Raw genomic sequence first — 21677 nt, 5'->3', positions numbered from 1 at the left:
GATATCACCAAATTTTTCAACCTCTCTCAGGCTCCCTTTCTCCATCCATACGATGTGTGTCCCAAGACTCTCTTGACAGGAGTCTGATAAGGTATTAAAAGAACCAACTATATAAAGTGCCCGCACACGTGGACAAGCCATGAACGTTGATTCCCAGCCTTTCTCCCTTCGCAGTTTCTCAACGGACTTCGGCGATCGTTTTCCAAGGGATTTCCCTCTAAAGAGGAGGTGGTGCTCGTTTTCGATAAAGAACGAAAGTTTTTTTCTAGGGAAAACCTCCCTATTTCCTTCGGCTATTAATAATGACACAAGAGCAAGGGGCAGGGGCCGGACTTCAGGACATGACACCGCCAACCTTTCCGGGAAAACCATCTGAAACAAAACGCTAGGACAATGCGCGCAGAAGAAGCACCCCTCCCCCCTCTCCTCAGCTGCGGCTCGCTCAGCCATGTAATGTGCTCTCTGTTGGGGCTTCCAACCAGTCCCTCCTTCTAGACGATTCTATTGCCAGAACTACATTCTCCCAGATGTCCTGGTAGCACCCCAAGCCCCAGAGGCCCCAGACTCAGTCAATGTGCATATGCACTCCACCCCGCCTTTCCTACCACAGGTCACTAAGCTCTGGGGGCTGACTCCCCCGTTTGGACCCACAGCAGCACCCAGGCCCCACATCCTGAAGCTCTGTTTCACTTTCTCTATGTTACCTTCCATATTCGGTCATCTAAGACTCTCTGGCCACTGTCTTAGAGCCCTAGCGTGAAAGGCGGGACTGAAGGAAGCTGGCGATCACATGACCGGGCGTTGAGAACACACAGGTGAACATGAGGCTTTGCCATGCTCGAATGAAGTTCAGGGTCTAACCAGAAACAGACGTCAAGGAGGTGGACATCCCACCGCGCCAAAGGGAAAACATGCTAGAAGTCCGTCTCGCGAGTCTGGTCACCCTCACCCTCCTGTGTGTGCCGACGCAGTCCAGGTTGTGGATGGGCAAACACAAGGTCTAGGCCCTCTCACTGGTGGGACTGTCCCAAGGGCCCCCAACCCTGAAAAAGTGTTGGTGTATCGAGTGGCTGACCTTCCTCCAGGAACACCCCTGTGCTGAAATTCTGCCATAACGCGAAGGCCTCACATGCTGCTTCTTTCCCGACTCTGCCCTACCAGCTGGTAACCTCATTTGTGAATTTCTGAGGGATCGTGCTGGCACGTGGCTCACAGCAGTTCACGTATTTGCTGGTTTGATAGGCACATGAATGCATCTGCAGACTCCAGCAAAGGGCTAACAAACAGCACGGAAGCGCCCCCTCCCTCTGGCCCCCACCCCCCGTCCATGTGCAAGCCCCTTTGCTTGTTAGGGATCACGCTGCCTTGCTGTGCTATTTGAGGCCAGTACCCCCGCCCCCCTCCCCCACCTTCCCCTACAGGGCCCTGGAGACCAGGGCCAGTGTTTTCTTCCTCTTCAAACCACCCCCCGCCCAGCCCAGCACCCGGCACCCAGCAAGTCTTCACTAAGTGTTGGCTATTTTGCACATTTCGTACTAACAAATTTCACTAAGTGGAAGTTAATAAAATGCTAAAGTCATTAAAATGTGAGGCACAGGGAAGTAAAAATGTAGAACCGGCCCCAAGAAATCTCCCTGGAAACTTCGAAAAGGGAAGCAAAAAGAAATTCTGTACTGAACGTAAAAGAATCAGAAAAGACAGTCAACGTGGACACAGGACTGATCATTAGAAGACAGAGTTAAGACGGGGGGAGAATTTTCTCTGATTAAGTGTCTCACTCGATATTTGTTTCACCCAACATGGTGTGAACTCGGGTTCGACTGAGCAAGTATGTACTAAGAGACTAGCATATGATGAGCAATGTGCCAGACAAAAGGGGGCATGGAGGTGAAGAAAGCAGCCCCTGCCCTCCGGGGACCTAGCTTGGCTTGGCGGAGAGATGAAGAACTGGCACAGAACAGCCCGCTCCTCCCCACACAGCCGTCGGCTGCCGCGCACCCCTGAAGCTCAGGGGGAGGGCTGCTTTCCCCCTAGGCGAGGGGATTTGTGGAAACAGAGCCACACCATCTACCCCTAGAGCCCCACTTTACTCTGGGTGCTGGCCGTCTGTCTCTTCCTGCAGGCTCGGCCCCGCCCTTCCACCATCCCTGGGTCCTGACTGTGGCTTGGACGCCTGGCTCTCTCCCACACGGTCAACATCCCCAGCTGCCAGTGCGGACAATTTGCTGACGCTTTGGTGACTCTGGGCCAAGGAGTCTCTCGCCTGTGCCCAGGGCCTTCTGGGTCAGAAGGCAGCTCCTGTGTGTGAACCTCGAAACAAGACAGCCAGCTGTGACCTGTCCAGGAGTTTATTTTGCATTTAATGCTCCAGATTCGATTTAATAAAGGCCCAGCTGGATAACCAGAGACAAGTTTCAAAGCGAAAAGGCTGGTGGCAAGTGAGTTCTGTGAGAGTTAGAGATTTTGTAAAAGGAAAACCAAGGAAAAGAAGATAAAGTCCTACAACCCATTAAAAAATGATAAGAATAAATATATATATATATACACACACATATATATGTATATGTGTGTGTGTGTGTGTGTGTGTGTTTATCAAGAAGCTATTGACACAAAAGAAGAAAACAATCCAAATTCTGAAAATAGAGATTGACGAATTTGGGGCATAATGGTATCGAAAAGTTCATTGGGGAGATATATTAAATATGATTTTGTTTATTCCTGTTATTTATAATATACTAGCCTGTATACATTCATTTAATTCAACTTAACATTTCTGCTTACTATATTCCAGGCACTATTTTAGGTCCTCAGGATTCAGCACTCAACAAAAATTCCCTAGACTCAAGAAGCTTATATTCCAGAGGCGCATATTAGAATTTTTGCCATTTTTAAATCTAGTTAATAAAGGATAATAAAGTAGAAAGAGTAATAGATGTTAACAGAAAAAAAAAAAACGAAAAAAAAAAAGATGAGAAGGAAATAAGAATACAAACATAAGGATATATGAAGGTTAAAGCTGTCCTCAAAACGCATGTCCTCTGTCCAGGTGTAGGGCTTGTCTCCACGCCTCCTGAATCTGGGCGGAACCAGTTACTGTTTTAACCAGTAGAATGCGGCGGGAAGGACGCTGTTCCCGTATGGGTCGAACCCTTTAAGAAGGACTGCCGGGATCCACTTTTGAGGGTTTAGAAACTCTGAAGAGATCCAGCAACACCATGGAGAGATCACGTGGAGAGGCCACAAGGAGGAGCGGCCCCGAGATGACAGGGGTAGAGAGGGCTGACCACCCCGGGTGAGGCCCCGCTCCGTCCTGTAAGTACAATCTTTTGGACATTCCAGGCAAGTCCATCCCCCAGATGTCCACAGCCCCAGCTGACATCACGTGAAGCAAGCCATCCAGCTAATCTCAATCAACCCACACAATTGTGAAAGATAATAAACGACTGTTGTTTAATTCGCTACATTTTAGGGCAGTCCTCAATGCAGCAATAGTCAACCAGAACCGGAAGTGGGTCCTGGAAGCGAGGTGCTGTCTAACAAAAACCCAAAACACATGTACGATGGTTCGTTTTATGTGCCAACTTGGTAAGGCCATGGTACCCAGATATTTGCTCAAACACCTCTAGATGTCTCTGTGAAGGTATTTTTTTTAGATGAGATTAACATTTAAATCAACAGAGTTGATTTAAATGTCCATAATGTGGATAGGTTTCATTCAATCAACTAAAGGCCTTTTAAGAAAGACTGACATCCCAAAGAAAAGGAAATTCTGCAAGCACATGACCTTCAGACTTGAGCTGCAACATCAGTTCTCCCGTGGGTCTCCAGCCTGCTTGCCGTCCCTGCAGGTTTTGGGTTCATCATCTTCCACAAACACATGAGGCAATTCCTTAAAATCAATCAATCTCTCTCTCTCTCTCTCTCTCTCTCTCTCTCTCTCTCTCTCTCTCTCTCTCTCTCTTTCTCCCTCTCTCTGGAGAACCCTGGCTACTGCATGCAATGTGGCATCAGCATTGGGAAGCAGGTGTAAATAAGGCCTCAAGGACAATGTTTGTGAAGGCTGGATGGACACAGAGGAAATTGTCACTGGAGGCTAGGAAAAAGGTGACCCATGTTACATAGTAATACTGTCACCTGCACTAAAGGAGCTAACAGAAATAGATCAAAGAACTTCTTAATATGGCTAAGATTTCCGAGCAGAATGTAGAAAGTGCCAACTCATTTCTTCGGCTGTGTACAATAAGGCACAAAAGAAATTTTAAAAAAGAAAAAAAAAATGACCTAAAAAAACCATGTCCCTTTTTAAGCAAAATCGAGAGCAAATGTTTCCAAGTCAAGTATTTAACTGGGTTTGAAAATGAAACTGTTTTATCCTTCCCCATCTTTCCTGGTAAAAGAATGTCAAAGTAAGCAATGGCCTCGAGGCGCTGATCACGTGCAGGGTACTGACAGTAAAACACATTTAGAGTCAAGATTTTAAGAGTGTGACTGTTAGACTCTAAGACATGATGGAGAAAAAGAGAGACACAGCCTTTCCGGCATCCCTGGTGACATCAGATTGTCGGCTGATGCCTCCAACGCGTCATCCATGAGTGACATCTGATCCATCGTGAACAGTCTACCTTAGTCGAGCACCCAGGTGACTTCAGCCCCGGTCAGCATCGCAAGAAGCAGAAGACCCATCTAACCAAGCGCGACTGATCCACAGTCATGTACAATAATAAAATCATTTATGTTTTAAGTCACTAAGTTTTGGGGTGTTTTATTATGTAGTAATATGAAGAAAAAATCTGAATACAACTTGTGTTTGGGTGGCCAAAATCTCTTTTGTGACAAATGCTAGACATGATTGGGCATGTTATGTTTTAAATCAATCTTACAAATCCTATGACAATTTATTAAGATTTTTTAACCCAATATGTACTGAAAAACATCATGAGGCTGAAAAATTATGCAGGCAATATTCCAATGACAGCACAAAGATTGTTTAAGGATTTCAGAATTCACGTGAATAAATTATGATTCATTTAACTCAGACTGTAATCAGTCAATGTCAATACATTGAAACTGTGTTTAGCTTTTCACTGAAAAATGAAGAGAAATATTTATTGATGTGTTAAACCAGTAGGTTCATTCCACTCCAGACTACAAGAAAAGGGACCTGGTTCTCGTGAAGGTAATAGGCTCCTGAGGCTGGAGAGGAGAGCAGTTGGATATGGTGGGCACTGTTTTAAACAAGAACATGAGAAATAAAATATCTCTTCTAATATCTTCCTAGACAGCAGTTCCCACATTTAGACCATAACTGTATTTAAAATTTCTTTCCATTCATTTCCTTATTCCTAACACACTACTATTTGAGATGAAAATATAGTCTTTTTAAAAGAAAATTGCACTGGTTTTTAAATGTCAAAACATGTGACATTTCACCAGGCTTGTCAGCTAGCTCTTAGTAAACGCACAAACCACAACATCAATTATCTAGTCAATTCTTTTTCCTCTTTACCTACACAGAATACCACTTCCTGGAGATTAATCTTTCTTTCATAATTCAAGTTTAGAAGGTTGGGGGAAATTACTGGTATAGGCTATATCATCTTTACGCTGAATTTTTGTAAACATTCCTGGTATCATTCAGATTAACAAAATGTGCATGAATTGTGCTATTCAGATAAGCATTGTGACCCTATAAAACAGTAAGCCGCTGGAGGGTAACAGAAACCAACAGGCACTAAAGAAGCTAATTTATTTCTTTTAGCTCTTTCAATCTCACTGTTTTTACTCGGGATCTGGATATTCGAAAAATATTAACATGAGACATCCCTTTTAATATTTTAAATATGTATGTACACGCATACATATGCATATGTTGAATATATGTGTATATACACGTATACACACTGGTATTTAATACTGAGCAGGCGTCCCACAATCATTAAAAAGCCATGTGGTTTCTATGTGCATCCTGCTTGCTGTAAAGATGTGCTAATTTAACCATCAGTGTGACTTTAGCAAAGATGACTGAACAACAATCATCGAAAAACCATTAAAATCATCTTAAAATGGTTAAATTAAGGTGAAAATAAAAATTTCCTTTCATCGTTACCAACTGGAAATCACCCGATATAATCGATACGAAGCGTAACAACCTGGAGCAACACCACCACTCCCAGTTTCTCTGTCAATTAACTAGTTAACTGGCGAAAGGTAAAGGCCCCTGACCAACTTTGCACTTGAACGGTCTGTGCTGAAGGCCTCGGGTGTCTGCGTCCGAACCCAACGCTGCGCGCCGGCGGGACCCAGGGAGGGCGGGGCGGGGGCGTCGGAGGCAGCCGCGTGCGATCTCAGACTCACCCGATCGCAGAAAATCCATAAAATCGCGGCTGCGCCTGCCGCCTCCGGCACCGAGGACAGCTTTCTACTTCCCAGCGTATTCTACTTTGTGCACAACTTCCAAAACGAGCTCTCCGGGGGGAACCACGCCTCGGGAACAGCGGTCCAGAAAGCGGGGAGACATTAGTGGCTAGCTGGGAGCGCGCGCGAGGAAACTCTGGGACCGCGTGGTGTTTCCAGGGTCTCCACAGATTCATTGAGCTGCAGATGCACCTTACCTACCGTATGTGTCCTATCTCAGCTTTTAAAGTCGTTATTGGTCATTTTTGCCTTGTTAACGAGTTCGTCGTAACTCGTTCACGGCGCCCCGCAAGAATCTATTAATGAATGAAGCTCCTTTCAGAGGTCCGGCCCTTCTGACCCCATGCCGCCGCCCACTTACGCAGGTGTCATCTGTAACCGTCCGGTCATTTTCGGGTCACAGACTGCGAACAGAAACTCCATGCAAAGTAGAAAATGCCACCGACACCTCCCCACCCCCACCCCCGTGCGAGCGCACTCGTTTTCGGTCCCCGGGGGCGCGCATCCCTGCCCGGGGCGCGCATCCCGCCCCTCCCCGCGCGCTCAGCGCCACCGCCCGCGGCTCCTGCGAGCGGCGGGCGGAATCGCAGGACTCGTAGGCGCTGCGCAGCGGGCTCTCAGCCGGCGGGGAACAGAAGATGCTTTGTTTGGGGCCATCCGGGCCGCCCCTCTGCGCGCGCTGCCCCGCGAGGGCCCCGGGCCGCGCGCCACAAGCCGTGCGCGGTGCCTAGCGGTGCCCGCAGACGCCAGCTCACCTTCTCAGCTCGGGCTTTAAAACTTGAGTGTAGTCGTAGCATCGCTTTAGGAGTTTCTTGTGAAAATGGGGAGTGGTGCCCTCCCCGTGCCACTTCTTGAGCTGGCGCGTCTGGTGCAGCTTCAGGACTCCAAACACCACTCCGAGGGCCACGGCCGCGAGGACCAGGGCACATAGAACGACGATGACCGAGATCTTGACTTTCTTGGACATTGTGCACCAGGATTCTCCCTCCTCCTCCTCCTCTTCCTCCATCTGGGACCCGCGGCTGGGTCCAGGGTCCACTGCGGGGTCGGCGGGACGAAGTCCGTGGTCCATCGCGGGGTCGGCGGGACGAAGTCGGAGGAGAGGCCCACGCGCGCTCGGCAGGAAGCGCAGAGAGCTGCCTGCCGCGTCCAGAAACTGCAGCCTCCCGTTTGTCTTTCACTTGCTCCTTCTTGGCTTCCTTTCCCACCCCCACCCCCTTTCTTAGAAGTTCCCTGGTCAGCTGGACCAATAAGGACTTCAAGGACCTCTTCACCAATAGGGCAGAAGCAGCCACCTCAACCTGATCCTCCAGGTGCCTGAATAATACACGGTACATTTGTGCGCTTTTCCGCCAGCTCCCTTTATCAACTTTGCCACTTGACACTGCTTCCTGGACGATGTGAAGGCCGGCTGCCGGCCTCTACCTGTGCAGAGGAATGCTCGACTTCTGTTTCTCAGTGTTGACACATACCTGCTTAGCCCCGCTTCAAGGCTCCACTTAAGCCCTACCCCATCTCTCAGGTGGCCTCCTGGTTAAGCTCTGGACTCACACCCAGCTCCGCTGCCAGGGCGCCGCGGTGGAGTAAGTCACTCGAACTCTGTGCTTCAGATATAAGGTGGGGACCAAGCCAAAACCGCTTCGCGGCGTCGTCGTGGTGAGGATACAGTGAGTTCATATGCACAGTGTGTTTGGCATGCCACCTGGCGCACGGTGAGCGCTCGGTGAATGTAAATAAACGTCAGCTGTCGCTGCCTGTTCTCCGACCACGTGGAGGGGGTGCCTTCTGAAATCCACAGGTGCTGCTTAGAAAAGTGTCTGCTACGCAGTAAGCACGACAGGTGCCAGACATCCTCTGCCCCTTCTCTCAAGGTTCCTTAGCACTGGGAACCCCGGATGCGCGCCCTGGGGTGCGAGGCAGGGGGTGGGGGATGGTGGGAGCTCTGCCTGGTCACAGAGGGAAAGTGGAGAACATGGCTTTAGGGGGCTGGAAGGTGAGCGGCTATGCTCACGGTGCCACGCGGACATTGTCTTTTGGCTGCTTCTCAGTGAAATGAGGTCAGCTCCCGAGGGTGGGTGAGGTGGGGTGGGGGGAGCCTCAGAAGTGGGAAATGACAGAGGTCCTCCGGTGTCGTTAAGTGGTCAGGAAGTCAAAGAAAGGCCAGTCAGGGAGGATGTGCTTTGCCCGGCCGCCCTCCTCTGCTCCGGAGATGCAGCAGGAGCCGGCAGAGTGGAGTTTGCAGAGGCTGGGGTCTGCCTGCGTGTGACTTTGCCAGGGTCTCCGTAATAAGGCCACAAAGCCTGTTGTTGTGGCTTAAGCGGTGGTGAGTCCCTCTGAGGCCCCTGTCCCCTCTGCTTAGAGTCGACTGCCTTCTTGCTGTCCTGACGGTCTTTCCATCCATCGTGTGTCCTCACATTTGTGTCCAAATTGCCTCTTTTGAGAATGACACCAGTCATACGGACGCCACCCTAATAACCTCATCCAACCTAATTACCTCTTTAAAGGCCCTGTCTCCAACAAATCCAGTCACATTCTGAGGTGCAGGAAGTTAGGACTGCAACATGTGAATTTAGGGATGGGAATATCATTCAACCAATAACCTGGGTGGGAGCCCCCACGGTCTCGCTCATGGCCGGGACGTCCCGATAGCGTCAGAGCTGATAGAGGAGGAAGGAATATCTCCACTTGCAAATTACTCGATCCGAAACGAAACTGTTTGCGTTCTCCTTCAAACAGGAGCTTTTTCTGGTCTTTCAAATTGCAGTGAAAAGAACCCCCATCTTCCAGTTGCTCATGCTGGAAACTTCCAGGTCTCTCACCCTTCTCTGTCACCCCGTACCTTTACCTAGAAGTTGCTTCCTTCTGCCTGAACATTATTTAATATTCATCACTTTACTCACCTATACCGCCAGCCGGCTAGTCCAAGAGAAAGCCCACTCTCTTTCTTACCTGGGAAGAGCTTCCTCAACCTTTCTCCCCGAGTCCTCTTTGCCCAGCCCTCTGCCTCCATCCTCCCCCACCCCCTACAACAAGGGGTGTGGCTTTCTTTTAAACCACACTTTGTGCCGATGTAATTTCTGTAATCTAACTCTGATTCCTCACCCCTCCACTTGTTCTAGACATGGCAAGCAGGCATGTAAGCCTCCTCCTCCAGCCTCCACGGGTACCTCTCTCCTCAACTCCCCAAGCTAGTCCAGTCCTGGCAGCCTTATTTCTGTCCCCAGCCAGACCAAGCTCTTCCCTGGCACTGGGCCTGCCTGCACAGGTACCACTCTCCCTACCTGCCATCTTCCTGATCCTTCAAGTCGCCTTCCCTGAGACTTTTTCAGGATGCCTTTCTTGATCCCACACAGTTCTCGAACTGGGTTAGGTCTCCAAGTCTGACAATTTCTAGCTTAATATCGTAGATGCCAATACATCTCCTGGGACAATACAAATCGCAAAGGTGCTGGAATGGACCCCATGTCCAGGAATGCATCCTCTGAGAATTTCTTGGACGTTCCTTTCTCAACAAGACGAGGACTTTGCTTAGGGGTTGGGTGGGCAGCCATTGAAGTTTATTCACTTCGTATCTCGAGACTCAGGTTGGCACACACAAGTGCTTGTTGCACAAATAAGTGAATGAATGAATGAACGAATGACCGGATGGAGTTTTATTTTTAGCACCCACCATTCCACCCTGCCCAACCGGATTCATAGGGCTGTCCTCACAGTCTCGGACCTAAACAAAATAATATGAAAAATGGGATCAGAAATGGTTTTTCCTTGGGGTTCATTCCTTGATCTCTGACCTTGCTGGGTTCTCCGCCTTTCTCCACCCCTTTGCCCGAACTTCGTTTTATGTTGAAAAATGAGCAAGGTCCAAAATCAGTTACTGTGTACCAAATCTTGCCACTTGCTCCTTATCGAACTGAACCATCTGATATTAATAGCTTTCTGGTTTATGAAATGAAACATTTAAGACCTGCCTCCAAAAAAAAAATCCTTTAAAAAGGGCATTTGTTTTTGATAATAAATGTAATAAATACACACGGAGTAGAAGTCAAACAGAACAAGGTGAATGTGTACACCATCAGTCTTACCGTGTTCGTGTATGGCAGCAACCATACATGCACTTACAAACAGAGAAACGAGCCTCCATTGTTTTGTGAATATTCCTGCATATTGCCCATCCCCCTGCGCACCCGGCTGCCTTCGCATCGTGGGATACTTCAGAGAAATTTCCTGTCAGCACACATTGCTCAACCTAATTGTTTAAAAATGGCCCCTCGTGTTCTATTAATTACATATAACAGTTTATTTAGCTAGACCCAGATCGATGGACACTTAGGTTTTCCACTCCTTTTTTGGAATAAATATTCTTGTGTCAGCGTATTTTTTTTTTCCTATGTCCAAGTACATGGACTCTTAAAAGTGGACTTCCTGAATCAAAGGGCATGACTTTTTAAAAATTTGCAGGATAGTACACACTGAATTGGTTCTGGCATCTGGGGTACCAGTGGACACATCCACACTTTCAGATAAAGCTTTCCGGTTTCTTTGGTCTTAATTTCTGGTTATGAATCAGGACTGATTGGGGAACGCCACTGCTTTTAGTTTCTCTTTTCGTTCAGTGTGACAACGATGAGAAAATAAACTCTCAACCCTGTGACCTTTTGCTCTGGAGAAGTCACTTGGTTGGTGAGTGACTCACTTTGTGTTCTCTTGCTCCAAGTAAGATGTTCAGCACAAATGTCAAGCATCCTGGTATGCCCTTGGTGAAGAAGATGAGAAATGCACGGAAAACAAAACAAAACAAAACAAAACAAAACAAAAAAAACACCCTCCCTGCACACCTTCTGGCTGTGGCACGATTTGGGGCAAGTTACAGGTTTGAATTTGTTTTCTCATCTGTCACATGAGTACAGTGTCATGCTTCCTCAACAGGTTGCCATGGAGATTAAATGGGATAGTATACACGCCTAGGAGACAAGACAGGCATTCAACAAATGGTAACATTGTCATTGCGGGCTTCCTTGCACACAGCTGCAATGCACCGAGGCTTTACAATGACATGTTCTGGCATTCATTTCTTCAACACGTGTTAAGGAGCCACCATGTACCAGGCGCCATGGCAGCTTGCTGAGGGCACGGAATTAAACCGGTCTTGTAGAGGAGTTAAGAACATGGGTAAGGTAGACCTGAGTGGGCTCTGCCTCTTGGGCAAGGAACAAAACTTCTCTGAATGACCAGTTCCTCTTCTGTACAGTAGGCTTAAAAATATCGGCAGGTCTCGCTGAATTATTTTGAGGATGGGACTAGGTAATGTATATAGAGAACTTAGCGGAGAGCCTGATGCCTAGCGAGGATTCAACACACAGGCCCCAATATCCGGACAGCTGTGTGCAGACAGGAGCAATGGCAGTGAGTCAGAGTGGGTTTCAGGAAGGTTTGGCAAAGACTGTGACAGTAAATATGGCTGTTGAGGGGAAACCAAGGTTGCAAAAAGTGGGGAAAGGCATTTAGATGGAAGGAAGCGTAGGGAGAACTTCAGGGCGGGACAACAGAAATGTGACTTCCTCCCAGCCGCGCAGCGAGTTAAGTGCAAGCGCTGATTCTGAGAGGCGGGCGTCGAGTGCTCTTCTTTCTTTTGTCAATTCATTAGTCATTTTTAAATTGTTCGAGTGATACAATCGCATTTTAAAGACTGGAAATGGAGAAAGGGAGAAAAATGTCCCCCCTCCCCCGCCCCCAGTCCAAAACCCTCACCCGACTACCACGAGCATTTTGATGTTGATCCCTCCAGACGCTTTTTATCATCTCGAGAGCTTTCAAGGTAGTAATAATACATACCATTTGTGCAAGCACATGTGTGTGTGTGCGATTAATCTCTTTCCTCCTTCAACAATAATAGCCGAGAGTGTCAAATACTGCGTGTACAGTACAACATTGCCATCATACAAACACTTTGTTGCTCCCATATTACAGGCGAGGAATCAGAGACTCAGAAAGGTAAGCAATTTGGCCAAAGTTAGTTAATCAAAAAGGATTTCGAACCCAGTCTTAATTTCAGACCTGTCCAACTAACCTACCTCTGTGCCATGAGGCAGCAGATAGTTTATGCACACCCACTACGCACCGGCCCAGAGTTTGTAAACCCAAACTCTTCCTGCAGAGTATTTATGGTCTAACGTGGCGACTTTTGGAAATATGTTCTTGTGTGTGAGTCCCCAGCAGCCAGCCTCGCTCTGAACACCTCTAGGAAGCTGGGGGTGGACTTATTTTTCTCAGGAACGTGTTTGTCTCTCAACGCTTTTACCTCCTCAAAACATCAGAGGACCGTCACCAGAGGGAGGCGGAAGAGGTGTCGAACGTATAAAATGACAGAAAAGCACACTCTTTGATGTCAAATAGCTCACAGCCCGCGCGCTGGCTTTTTTTTCTAGCCGTCTTGTGGAAAGGAAAAGGTGCATGGTTTCTCCTCCCACATCCTGAGACTGAGCAGAGCTGAATGGTGTTTTCACTCCTTATTCTGTATTTTCAATGAAAGGAGACTGAGAACCTGGCAGAATGCCTCGCAGCACTCTGAGTGCCCTTGGGCTGCCTACTCATCCCTGAGGTTGTTTATCAGCCCGGGGAGATTGCTGAGCGCCTGAGACCTTCTCAACCACGTCCTGTTATGGCTAACCTCAGCCTCACAGAGTGGGTGACCTCGAAGCTCTCCTCACTCCTCACCCTGCCCTAACTATTCTCTGTGCTCCCCTTTTTCGCCGCTCCCTTCTCCCTAACAATAACTGATCTTTCTACTCCCTCCCTAGTTTTGCTTTTCCAGAATGTCCTATAATCAGAATCGTGCCATATGCCACCTTCGGACTGGCTTCTTTCACTTAGTCATATGCATTTAGGTCCCCTCCGTGCCTTTTCATGACGCGATAGCTCATTTCAGCACCGAGTAACATTCTTTTATCTTAATGTGCGACAGTTTACGTATCCATTCACTTACTAAAAGACCCCTTGGTTATTTGGTTCTGTTTTCTGAGACTACATTTTTTTCAACCCAATAAATTTTAAATTTCTGCTTGCTTTGCTAACTAATTTGTAGTCAAAGCAAAGTTCAAATTTATATTTTAGAAAGATATCTTTCTTACAAAGTAACAGGTGTACAAATAATTTGTTCAAATTATAATGGTAATTTTGTGCTCATATGCGATTTTGAAAATTAAGAAGCATACAAAGAAGAAAATGAAATTATTCATAACTTCATCACTCAGAAATAAATGTCAATATTTAAAATTTGGTGTAATATATATTATATGTATATGTGATTTTCCCAGAATTGATATCTCGGGATTTTAATTTACATTATATAATAGATATTTTACCTTCTTTTAAATATTTTTTTAAAAATATTATTTGTAATAATGCATAATTCTCTATAATATTGTTATACCATAGTTATTTGATCATTATTCTGAATTCAAATATTTCCAATATTTTGCTGTGCTATGACAGCATTCTAAAAAAAAATCTCTTATGTTTTCTTATAATAAATTTCTAAAATTTGAATGAAAATATTATTATTAATGTTAAAAGAAGAAAACAAAATCAAAGGAAACTAGAAATTAAAACATATGCCAAAGCTATGATCACTAAAATTCAGGCAGAAAAAAAGTAGCTCAGCTCTCCAAGTTACATTATTATAAAGAATCTAGAAATAAGTCATTCTTTTTTCTTTTTAAAAATTGCATTTAGCGTATTTTTCCCTGATCAAAATTGCAATACAAGTCTTTTGCAAAATAACTTGAAAATATACAAAATTACAAATATACAAAATGTAGGAAATTTACAAACTTGTATTATACTGATCCTTCCAATCACATATATATATATATACACATATAGACATACCATATGTATATAGCGCTATACATGCACTATATAAATGCATAGCTTAGAATTAAGTTCTTAAAATTATCTGCAAAAAAAAAAAAGGCCTGTAAGCACCAAAAAAATGTCACAGAAGTTCATTCATTTATTCACATACACATTACAAAACCGTGTATCGAGCCTGCACTACGAGCCCAGCTGTGGGCTGGATTCCAGATATAGAAAAGACCTTCAAGACAAGGTGTCTGCCCTGGATAAGTCAACAGTCTGTTCTGGAGACGGAATTCTTGTCAACTAAGGATGACCGGTTGTCGTGCACGCCACAGCACAAGCTTCCGGGCAGAAGTGCTCTAACAGGAGTGAGGGAATGGCGAATGAATTAAAATTAGAACTTCACGTGGGTCCTCATTCATGAATTAGCTTCTCATATTTTACATACAGTCCCAAAGCTTGGAAGATAAGAGTCAAGAAATGCCTTCCTTTTTTTTTAGCAACTGAATGTGTACCCGAATGTTCCTGTCCACGTTATTATCATATGCGATATGATCTCATTTGAATTTTACATTCAGTTTCACATTCAGTTCATTGGGACACAGGACACCACAAAAATATCTCTTTTTTTCCCAGGATTACACAAGCCAGAGGAGAATTTCAAAATCTCATCTTGAATAAGCATCGGTTACCAACAAGAGAAATATTTAATGTTCAAACGTCATATTTAATGTTCAAACAAAAATATTTTATGCATGTTTACACATATGAGGAAAAATTACATATTCACCAGATGACTATATTTATTTATTCAATTTGTTTAATTAACATTTATATTGAGTTCATCATATGCCAACATTGTATCAGCATTGAACAAACCAGATGAAAATCCTGTCTGAACCACTTTGGAAAACAATCTGTCACTTATTCAAAATGCTAAACGGAGTTGACATATGACTAGAAATTCCAATTCTATGCATTTACCCAAGAGAGAAGAAAACATACATCTACACAAAAATGTAATAACCAAAACATGGAAACAACCCAAGTGTCCATCAATGAATGAATGGATAAACTGTGGTCTACCCACACAGTGGAATATTATTCAGCCATGAAAAGGAACGAGGTACTAACACACGCTGGAACACGGGTGAACCCTGAAAACATTATGCTAAGTGAAGGAAGCCAGTCACAAAAGACCATGTGTTGTATTATTCTGTTTACATGAAATGTACAGAACAGGAACATCTATAGAGGCAGAGAGCACTGGTCGCCGGGGTCTGCACGTGGAGGAACGAGACGTGACTGCGGGTGGGTAAGGGGGTTCCTTTTGGGGTTGATGAAAATGTTCTGAACTTAAATGACGTGGCGGTTGCGAAATTGTAGATGTACTAAAACCCACTGAATTGTGCACTTCAAAAGTTATGGTATGTGAATTATACAGATGTACATGATGTATGTATATAGATGTGTGGTATGTGACCTTAGGATATGTGAATTATACAGAGTTAAACAACAAAGATGTTTTTTAAAAACCCCTACCCTCGTGGAGTTTACGTTCTCTAGTGCAGCTAGCCGTCTTCTGTTTCCCCTGGATCGGATATAAAAACAGCCCATTCTATAGTCGATGTTCCTGGGGAAATACTGGGAGGTAAAAGGGAGAACAGTGAGAGACACATTTAGGATGTATTAGTTTGTGATGCTATCCAACCGAATGGGGACTTATTTGGCTCCGGACCTCATTGACTCCTGCTGGCCCCAGAAACAGGGAAACTTATTTCCACCGGCAGAAGCGTTCGTACGCTGCTTCTTATCACTTAAGAGGAGGAGAGAAAGGGGAAGAGAAAGAGAGGGAAGGAGGGAAAAATTAAAAAGGAAGTGGCAAAGCAAAGGAAGGAGGAAGAGGAGGGAATGAAGAGGAAATATGAAGCGAGCGTGTACTATGTGCCAAACACTATACCGGCCTCCCTCTGTATGATGTTATTAAATCTTCGGAGTAACTCCATGAGGTAGGTGCTATTACTGTACCCATTCTGTAGATTCGGAAACTGAATAGGGTGGGCTTCCAATTTTAAGAGGTCAAGAAATATTGTGTGATTTCGAGGACCGAGATAAATTTTTAGACACTGCTTTTGGAACCCTAGGGTCATTCTATTAACTGGCGCAGTACTCGCCCTGGTGGAGAGATTCGGGCCTCTCAGATTGCGCTACCATTGTTCCCGCAAGCCTTTGAACCTCTGGAATTTAGAAATAATTAAGAAACTTGTTTCTTTGGAAGTGGGGTGGGGTGTATATATGCAGTAACGATCAGATGGCTAGAGTGTCTTGAACTTGATTCTCAGAGTCCCCCTGCAAGCACACACTCAGGCACACATCAAACACTCAGATGTTCCCTGGTGGGGGCCAGGACTCCACATTGACAGATGGTTCCATCTGGACTCTGAGTTGATTTTTCTCTTTAGGGCTTTTTACCCAGATACTACGTGATAGCTAGACTGTCATGGCTAGACTGCAGAGGTCCAGCAAAGAATCAATATCTCTGTACATCAATGTGACAAATGCATTTACTCTTTGACCCACTGACCCCGTTTCTAGGACCTTATCCTACAAACATCCCTGCCCACATAAGAAACGATGGATACATCAGATTACTCATTGCAATGTTGTTTATGAGAAGAAAAAAAAATGATTGCAAACTAACCAAATGATGTTGCAACAGGGGACAGGTTAAACAAATTATATAACATCTCTCTCATGGACTACTACGAAGCTGTAAAAAAAAAAAAAAGTGAGGAATCTCTCTAGGATGCATTAGTAACCGGGAAAACACAAGTATTCGATAGAAAGCATTGTGTATAAAATGTACCTTTTGGTGTGAGAAAAGTTAGGGTGCAATTATATTTATTCATAAGTACTTGTATTGTCACAAAAGAAAAAAGCGGTCATCAGGGTGGCGGGGAGGGGACAGGAAGTTTGACAGCTGTGGGAGTGAGGCTGTTTATACGGCTTTGACTTTTGACTCGTGTGCATGTATCGCCTTTTCAGAAATAACACAGTAATCACCAAATGTAATCTAAAACAAAAATAAGCACCTATATTACCAAAAAAAAGACCATTGGGGTCCGCGCATTATGCCACCTCTGATCGGGTAACGCTTGTCGAAATTACCCTCCAGTTTAAAATAACAAAATTAAGTGTGCGTGCAGCTGCATCCTTTGTTATGTCTTCACGTGATTTAAAACCACAGAGAACGGATGAGAACACCCTTCCTCTCGGCGAGCCCTGCAGTCAGCTGAGGACAGCCCAGGGGTCCTGAGGACAGAGCCGGCAGACGGGGGGCGCACGCAGTTATCATACAGCCCTTAGAGAGAAGCGCTCGTAGCTACGTGCAAGCCTAAGAGAAGACGTTTGGAAATTCAGAAATATTTCCAAGCTAAAGAAGTCTACTTCCTTGAGTCCTTTTTGACCAGAGTTCATGACGGGGGTCACCAAAACCCCAACGAGCCCTGTTTCGTGGTTTGTGAAGCCTTTACTCAGGGAGTAGTTCATCTCCGGTCTCCAAGGTTGCCCACAGCCCTGTGGCTTCTCTCAGGATTTTTCTTTCTTGCTCAATCCCTGCTAATGACGCGTTAGAGGCGGCAGCCTGTGCAGTCCCCCATGCGGCCCTCTAGAATCTCTGTTCTTCTCCATCCTGCTCTCTGGCCCGGATCCTGTCCCATCAGGTCCCCCAGAGGGCGGGAGGCTGGCGAGGCCGGGTTAGTTATTTCCTGTCTTTTTCCACTTGGGCTGCTATAACAAAACACCAGACATTGGGTAGTGTATAAACCGCAGAAATTGCTTTCTCACGGTTCTAGAGGCGAGCAGGTCCCAGAGCAAGGCGCCAGCATGGCCGCGTTTCGGTGAGACGCTTCTTCCTGGTTCATAGCCGGCACCTTCTTGCTGCGTCTTCACTCACACGGTAGAAGCCGGGAGGGAGATCTGTGGGGTCTCTTTCTTAAGAGCGGGAATTCCATTCGTGGGGATTAAGTCACCCACCCCGATGACTAAGCGACTCCCATAGGCCCCACGGGGAGTTAGGATTTCAACATATGAATTTGGGGGACACACAAACATTCAGACAATGGCATTTCCTCAGCTGGCTCCTTCCTTGCAGGGCTGCCTCATGCCTGCTGGAGCCCTGGATGAAGGTCACTGTGCCTCTGCAGGTCGCCCGTCTATGACCCTCCCTCCTTCGGATTCCTGCAGCCGCTCCGCCCGCGTGGCCCTCGGGCCCTGGCGCGTCCAGCACACTGTCAGCACCTTAGTAAACGGTCCTTTGTTAAACGCTCCTCAGGTTCTCCTGAGTTGACTCTGTCATCTATATCTTGCTAGAATCCTGACCAATAGAAACTGGCCCTACCTACAGGACAGTTCGATTTTGTCCTGTAGAAGTTAATAAAGATAGTAGCCACACACACACCCGCCCCCCGCCCTGCATCTAAGAAATTATGGAACCAGGACTCAAACTTGCACAAGTGACTTTAGAACTTACACTCTTAACCAGCATGCTGGACCATCTGTACCGTTACTATTCACTAGAATCATTATCATCATCACCATCATCAAATATCATCCTCCTCCTCCTCCTCCTCCTCCTCCTCCTCCTCCTCCTCATCATCATCATCATTATCATCTTCTGTATGCAAGGTCTAATTAACATGTCTTCTTTCATTACAGAAAGTTAAGAAATATATTAAGGGAAAGTCCTGTTGTCACATTTTATTCCCTAGAGGTAACGGATGTGCACGTGGTACATATTCTTCTAGACCTTTTTTTCTGTTTATTCGCAGCGTACATCTGAGTGGTTACCAGGTGCGGAGCAGAGTTCTAAGTGTTTTACACGTATAAACTCATTCAAACCCCACAACGTATGTTGACTGTAGGGACGGAGGCCCGAGATTTTCCAAAGTCAGCATTAATCCTGGCCAGAAACCTCTGCTGGGGTTCAAGGGCGCACCGCAGCCCTGGCGGACTCCTCTTGCTGTGGGCTCCCACAGCCCCTACAGTCCCTCTAGGAACCCCAAGGAGACCTAGCAGCCGTGTGTCCTCAGCCTCTGATCCTCAGTTTCAGGAGCTTCCTTCCTGGCAGTGAAGACCGCCCTACCCAGGTGAATAACTCACCTGAGAAACCACATGGCGTATTTCCTCGTGCTGACCCTGGCCAGAGACTCTGGGAGGAGCATCTGACCAGTGACAGAGATGTTCTCCTTGACCTTACTCTCTTCAGGATCCTTCGACCACTCCAGGACCCAACCTTGGGCTCTGTCCTTTTTTTTGTTTTGTCCAGTTTTAGCAAACATTCTCACAAAGCAGAATCCTGTTGGGTCCATTAAAAAATAAATCCCCATCCTTGAGAGATGATCGAGTTCCTCGGCCACCCCCTACCCATATCTTGTCACCCTAGCCTGTGATGGGGAGCACAATGTCACCCCAAAATACGCCTCTTGGGCATAGGCATTGCTCTGAGTCGATCATTTTTGAGAAACAGCAGGCATAGGAGAAGCTTTGAAAACTGAAGATGAGTCATCTTTCCTAAAGAGAAATTTACATCTGTAAAAGAAACCTCCACTCGTGAGGGTATCCGCTTCTCGGTACCAGAAAGAGAAGGATTATAAGGTTTACACTGGATTTAAGAGAAAAAGGATACATTTTCTTTTTTAAAAAAAGAGTTTAGTACTGCCAAGAATATTTGCTACTTGCCCTGCTGAAATCTGATATTTGAAAGGATTAAAAAAAAAAAACAAACAAGAGCTCTACGGTCAGAAGCTGGACTCATTGGAAGCTGATTTTTTTTTTTTTTTTGACACCAGTAACATCTTGAAATACTCTCTTTTATTCTAAGATCCAGCTGACCATCTCTTTTCCTCCTGGAATTACTCTCTGTACTCCTTTTATTTCTAGCCGTGATGTTTTCCCTACTCATTCAGCCATATTTTATTTTTTTTTTTCCATTTAGAAGAAGAGAATCAGTTTCTCACAATAATGGACTTGCTGGTCCAGGAAGGGAGGGATGCCGGATAGAATAAATAATGCATGTACACGACACTCACTGTCCCTTAGTTTACATGCAGGCTATGATTTTACATGTAGGATGCAATTTAAAAGCAAAATAACAGGTACGAGTAATTTAAAATTTTTTATTATTTAATTACGATTAATAGTCAACATTATATTCAAGTGTACAGCATAGTGGTTAGACATTTATATAATTTACGATTGATCTTCCCAATAGGTCTTCATCCACCTGATACCATGTATAATTATTACAATATTACTGACTACATTCTCTGTGCTGTACTTTACATTCCCATGACTACTTGGTAATTGCCAATTCATACCTCTTAATCCCTTCATCTTTTACGCCCATCCTCCCAAATCCCCACCCACCTAGTGACCATCACTTTGTTTTCTATATCCATGAGGTTCTTTCTGTTTTGTTTGTTCATTTATTTTGTTTTTTGGATTCCACATATAAGTGAAATCATATGGTATTCGTCTTTCTCTGTCTGACTTATCTCACTTAGCATAATACACCCTCTAGGTGCATCCATGTTGTCACGAATAAGATTTCATTCCTTTTTATGACCGAGTAATATTCCATTGTGTATAGATACCATGTCTCCTTTATCCATTCATCTTTCAATTAGATCATTTAATCTATTTACAGTCAAAGTAATTATTGATAGGTATGTACTTATTGCCATTTTATTAATTCCTTTCTGATTGCTTTCATATATCTTCTCTGTACCTTTCTTCATCTCTTGCTCTCTCTTCTTGTATGTTGATGACTTTCTGTTGTGTTGTGTTTGGATTCCTTTCTCTTTATTTCTTGTATTCCCCTTGTAGATTTTGGGGTTGTGTTTACCATGTGCTTCATGTATACAGAGCTATGTTTACAGCAGTATGTTTTAAGTTGATGGTCACTTAATTTCAAGTGCATTCCAAAATCACCACCATTTTTACTCACCGCCTCCACGTTTGTTTTTGTCGTTACTTTTTACTTCTTTGTGTGTGTGCGTGTGTGTGTGTGTGTGTGTATCTATTAATTTACTGTTATGATTATACATGACCTTCAACTTTTGCCTTTAACTTTTACACTAGCTTTAGTGTTGGTCGATCCACTGCTTTTGTTATGTATTTGCCATTTTCAGTGAAAATTTTTTTCTTCGTGATATTTTCTTATTCACATTTTTTTTCCGTCTCTTCTTTAAAAAGTCCTTTTAACATTTCTTCTAATTCTGGTTTAGTGGTGATAAAGTCCTTCGGCTTTGCCTTGTCTGGGAAGCTCTTTATCTATCCTTCAATTCCGGATGATAGCTTTGCTGGGTAGAGTAATCTTGGTTGTAGGTCCTTGCCTTTCATTGCTT

The 21677-nt window shown here is 45.0% G+C and overlaps 1 protein-coding gene across 6 annotated transcripts in view; it reads right to left on the bottom strand.

Annotated features, from left to right (window-relative positions):
• CD38 (CD38 molecule) overlaps nt 1-8474 on the bottom strand; it is a 31604-nt gene extending 23130 nt beyond the window's left edge. For 2 of the 6 annotated variants that reach the window (XM_036227533.1, XM_036227532.1), the window contains exon 1: nt 7170-8468. In XM_036227533.1, coding sequence (XP_036083426.1) covers nt 7170-7486 — 317 coding nt within the window. In that variant the 5' untranslated portion in view covers nt 7487-8468. Of the gene's footprint in view, nt 1-6354; nt 6903-7169 lie in introns of those variants that run through there. The other 4 variants (XM_036227529.1, XM_036227534.1, XM_036227531.1 and 1 more) reach the window with 4 other exon arrangements.
• Nucleotides 8475-21677: the final 13203 nt, after the last annotated feature.

The sequence above is a fragment of the Rousettus aegyptiacus genome, unplaced genomic scaffold, assembly GCF_014176215.1.
Source record: "Rousettus aegyptiacus isolate mRouAeg1 unplaced genomic scaffold, mRouAeg1.p scaffold_m13_p_10, whole genome shotgun sequence".
NCBI lineage: Eukaryota > Metazoa > Chordata > Mammalia > Chiroptera > Pteropodidae > Rousettus > Rousettus aegyptiacus.
The sequence above is the reverse complement of the archived record's forward strand: the minus strand, read 5'-3'. Positions and strand labels throughout refer to the sequence as shown.